Source organism: Notothenia coriiceps, unplaced genomic scaffold (genome assembly GCF_000735185.1).
Source record: "Notothenia coriiceps isolate Sejong01 unplaced genomic scaffold, NC01 NC01_scaffold00036553, whole genome shotgun sequence".
NCBI classification, from domain to species: domain Eukaryota; kingdom Metazoa; phylum Chordata; class Actinopteri; order Perciformes; family Nototheniidae; genus Notothenia; species Notothenia coriiceps.
Genome location: NW_011369254.1, coordinates 255,843 through 260,842, shown reverse-complemented (window position 1 = coordinate 260,842; position 5,000 = coordinate 255,843). Strand labels below are relative to the sequence as shown.

Sequence of the window (5,000 nt, the reverse complement as noted above, 5' to 3'; positions counted from 1 at the left end):
TTTTCACACCTGTCACATTAATCCACACACTCTCTTTCTCTCCCTCCCACACACACACACACACACACACACACACACACACACACACACACACACACACACACACACACACACACACACACACACAAATAATTCTACAATATGCCAGAAACAGTACACACACAAGTGCACATGGACTCATAAGCATCACAATCGGTTCTCACTGGTTCCCATTTGCCCTGTAACCACAAGAAAACAAATATAGGCCTCCTGGATATGTGTGTTGGTGTGTGTCTTTGTAGTAACTGGGGCGTGAGAGAGGGCTATCCAGTGTGTGTGTGTGTGTGTCTGTGCCAGACTGTTGTGCGGTCTCGGGTGTAAACGTGCAGTCAGGACTCATTTGGCAGACAAACAGGCCGCAGGGTGGCTTGGGAATCGACGTGTGTTTGTGTGTGTGTTTGTCTTCATGTGTGTGTCTGATAGAGGAAAGGGAAGAGAAAAAAGGAAAAGAGCACAAGAGCATGCAGCAGAGGTTAAGTCTGCATGACTGCACTGCAGCCTCTTTCTGTCAGGCCAATGTATGGCACACACACATGCCTACACACACCGCACCCATTTTACCTCTGTACCTCCATACATGGAAGAATAGATTGTCTTAATGTTCAGGTAGGCACGCCCAAATCCAACAAAAAACAGATGTACGTGACCTTATGCTCTGTATACCAAATCCCAAACTGTATGTATACACATTATGTATCAACCTTTTCTCTTAGAATTTAGGTTGCTGTTCTATTAAAAGGTGCTGCTTAGTAGGAGCGTTAATCCAGCACAGGAAGTGTTACACTTTGTACGGCCCACAAGCTGTACATACTGAAGACACAAACATACATCCAATAATGGATTCCAGGGAACACGTGCAGATCCGACCTTTGGCCATTTTCTTTCATTTAAAGTTGATATTGATATGTTTAAGCAAAGCTTTGAACTTTATTTTAACTGTACATCACTTTACATTTAGCTTAGCCCCCCCAGCACCAAAGTAAATGCACGTTGTCCAACATCCACACACACATAAACACACTCAAGCTACCACACATAGCACGAGGTGTCTTATCAACAATGGGCAGAAAGGAAATGTAATTAGAGCCAAATAGGGAACCTTCTTTTGTCAAGTGAAATCACAGGTATGAAAGAAAGGTCTTCCCACCTCCGCCACCACCATCTCTCCTTCCAACACCTCTCCCCCTTTTACTTTCTTCTCTCCTCCATCTCACTCTTTCTCTCTCTCTCTCTCTCTCCCTCCCTCTCTCTCTCTCCCTCTCCATCAATACCTCTCTCTCTCCATCATCAGCACTAAATTCCCATTGATGTTTCTTTTCTTCTGCTGTATCGATCGCTTCATGAGAAGGAGGGGAGGAAGGGAAGAAGGGAGAGATGGCGTTATCTGTTAATTAATTTGTCCTGAAGCTGGCCGCCTATTAATCAGACAGATAAGAGGCATTGGATGGCTGAACAGCGCAGACAGGCTGGTGGGAAGGGGAGGGGCTCGGGAAGGCACACACAAACACACACAGAAATACACACATGCAGAAACTCATAGAAGCTTATGTATGGCAACTTACGTAAACACAAGTAATCCAAATAGGCTGATGGAACAACCAGACAACACACGGTACAACGGTGCAACATTTCTATATAATAATATTATTAAGTGCACAATAAAAACATATACATATTCACAACACTCAAAGTGCTTTCACACAACACAATCCTTTACACACACACACACACACCACGTCCTGATAAAAATCGTTGACGTACTTCAATAAGAAAATACGCACTTTCAGCTCAATAAATTAATCACAGGGGTTTTAATTATTGGTGTTTCCTTTGTGTGAGTTTGTACACATACGTGTGCATTTCATGTGTAATTAGGGAGAAGTTTGTTGATCTATAAATAATATGCAGACCATATAATCAACATACAGCTGGGCATCCAAGCCTGTTTTGGAAGATATTTACAGTTTGTTTTACCTTGTGTGTATTTGCTTATTTGTGATTATGTGTGTATGCACGTGTGTGTGTGTGTGTGTGTGTGTGTGTGTGTGTGTGTGTGTGTGTGTGTGTGTGTGTGTGTGTGTGTGTGTGTGTGTGTGTGTGTGTGTGTGTGTGTGTGTGTGTGTGTGTGTGTGTGTGTGTGTTTGTGCACATTTTTTGAGCCATGTGTGCTCCACTGGATCAAATTCCACCAGAGGGATGTGCTGGAATTGATTGAACCCTGCGTGCTGTTCCAAATACCAGAGTGCTGAAATCACACACACACACACACTCACTCTCTCTCTCTCTCTCACACACAAATGTAAAAAAACACCCGACCAGTGACATCGTTTAATGATATTAACCCCTCACTCGTGTCTTCTTCTCTTCACTTGACCCCAGGGTTTAAACAGATTCAATAAGTGTGTGTGTTAATTTTAGACGTGCCCACGCTTATTCCCCCTGCCCTGGATGAGTAGTGAAGTCCTGAGGACCCCCTAAAGACATCTGCCTCTGTGAAAGAGATGTGTGTGTATGTGTGGGTGTGTGCATGAAGACCCCCTTAAGAAATTCACCTCTAATCCCTTCTGATGATTTCATTAAGTAGAAGAAGACACTGCCAGTTGGCAACAGCACTGCTCCCTTCACTGAGCTGTGTGTGTGTGTGTGTGTGTGTGTGTGTGTGTGTGTGTGTGTGTGTGTGTGTGTGTGTGTGTGTGTGTGTGTGTGTGTGTGTGTGTGTGTGTGTGTGTGTGTGTGTGTGTGTGTGTGTGTGTGTTAATCAAACACATTTGGATTAATTCCAGTATGTTCCTTTACATTTATGTATATGCATATCTGATACTGTATGTGTGTGCGCAGCGGTGTTTACTGTATTTGTGTGTGAGTGTGCATGTTTGTGTGTGTTTGTGTTTGTGTGTGATGGAGATTTTAACAGTTGCAGATAGAATGAATTACAGCACATTACACACAACAATAGCCTGCAACCTGGACATAATGAGACGCCTGCCATTACCCATCAACACACTGTGAGATAAGAACCCCTAATGCACATGCACTCACACACACACACACACACACACACACACACACACACACACACACACACACACACACACACACACACACACTCTCTCTTTCACACACCTACCATCTCAAGAGGAGGCACATGGCAGCAGATGTTGTTGAAGAAATATCTTCCTTCTCATCTGCCTGCTTCTCCTGGCAGGATGCTCCTCCCTGACACACACCAAACACACACACATAAACACACACACACTGGAGGGCTGCAGTGAGGTCTGACAGGTGTGCTCACATGGGCCACTGTCTTTGCCTTTCCTATGAAGGCTTGCACACACACAAGAGCGCAATGTAGGCAGACAGCAGGTGTGAATGGACAGGTGTGTGAGGAGAGGACAGCTGTGAGGAAAGGTGTGAGTGGGCAGGTGTTCCATTAAAGAGATAGACAGACAGACAGACAGAGAGGGGGAGACAACCAGCGAGCGTCTGGTCCACTTAAACAAGAATGTAATATAAATATTTTAAATAAGGAAGTTAAAATAAATCAAACAAAATGATAGTTACAGTACAGAAAGTGAAATGCAGACATGCAACAAGCACAACATGTGGAACAGAGAGAAACCCAAACATACAGGACATGAGGCTGAGATGTATTGAGATGGATGGAAGAAGGTGAAGCCAGAATCAGACACACAGATGGTCAGTCGCAGATAGACACTGACAGATAAAAAAGTCATGGATTGCGATTTGGAGAGACAGACAGATAAAGACGTAGGCAAATAGAAAGACATGGATTGACACCGGAGAAAGCAGGACTTTTGAGGCCATAGCGGCAATTAGTGTGTGTGTTTGAGTGGTGCAGCAGCGATGGCCAGCATTGATCCATGGAGGCTGTGTCAGGGGGAGATAAGGCCTGCCTCTCCCCAGAGAACAGCCCTGGGCACAGGAGAGAGAGGAGGATGATGAGGAAGAGGAGGAGGAGGAGAACTCTGGTCAACCGGAATGGATGGAGGGTGGGCAGGGAGGAAAGGGAGAGGAGCTGATCTTGACTCTCTTGATAGCTTTAAAACAAGCTTCACCACCCTCTGTTAGTTTGACTGTTATCAACAAGTAAAACAAAACATTCCTTAACTCTTAGATTTCTGTTTTGGAGCAAACCATTTTAACATCTCTTGCTTTTCTTCTGCTTCTGAATTGTCCTCAGGTTTCTCCACGCTGTCTTTGGCAGACCAGATGAGTCTACTGCAGAGTGCATGGATGGAGATCTTGATCCTTCGTGTTGTGTACCGCTCACTTTCCTTTGAAGACAAGGTGAGCATCTTTGACTTTAGTTTGCTCCTAGCTCAAGAGAAATACATACAAATGTTTAGACATGTTTAATACAATCTCTCTGCCTCTCTTTAGTTGGTGTATGCTGAGGACTACATCATGGATGAGGACCAGTCGAAGCTAGCTGGACTTCTGGACCTGAACAATGCCATCCTTCAGCTGGTCAAGAAATACAAGACTATGAAGCTCGAGAAGGAGGAATTTGTCGCTCTGAAGGCCATCGCTTTGGCTAACTCAGGTTAGACATTCTTCACTTTTATTTCTGTCTGTGTGTTTGAGTCAGCAAGCACGCGACTGGTGGAGGAAGAGTTAATCCGTGGAATCTCCTGTCCCTCGGGACTCATTTAAACTGAACCATCAAAGAACTGATTTCAATACTCAGCATCCAAACACACTCACACACACACAAACACACAACTGCCACACATCCCCATTACTTTCACTCACAGAGACACTTCTTCTTCTAGTCTTGTAATGCACCTGCAGCTGTCAAATGTCCAACTTTAACTGTTAAACCCACACACATTCGTCTCTTCATACACTTAAAAGTCTCTCGTTCTTATTTTAAAAAGGTACCCAAAGGTACAAACACACACACACACACACACACACACACACACACACACACACACACA

At 44.3% G+C, this 5,000-nt stretch overlaps 1 protein-coding gene across 3 annotated transcripts in view; it reads left to right on the top strand.

The window, feature by feature from the left end:
• The window catches only part of esrrga (estrogen-related receptor gamma a), a 75,661-nt gene that overhangs the window by 64,602 nt on the left and 6,059 nt on the right, over positions 1 to 5,000 (top strand). For all 3 annotated transcript variants that reach the window (XM_010792798.1, XM_010792797.1, XM_010792796.1), the window contains 2 exons: positions 4,241 to 4,347; positions 4,441 to 4,603. In XM_010792798.1, coding sequence (XP_010791100.1) covers positions 4,241 to 4,347; positions 4,441 to 4,603 — 270 coding nt within the window. The remainder of the gene's footprint in view (positions 1 to 4,240; positions 4,348 to 4,440; positions 4,604 to 5,000) is intronic.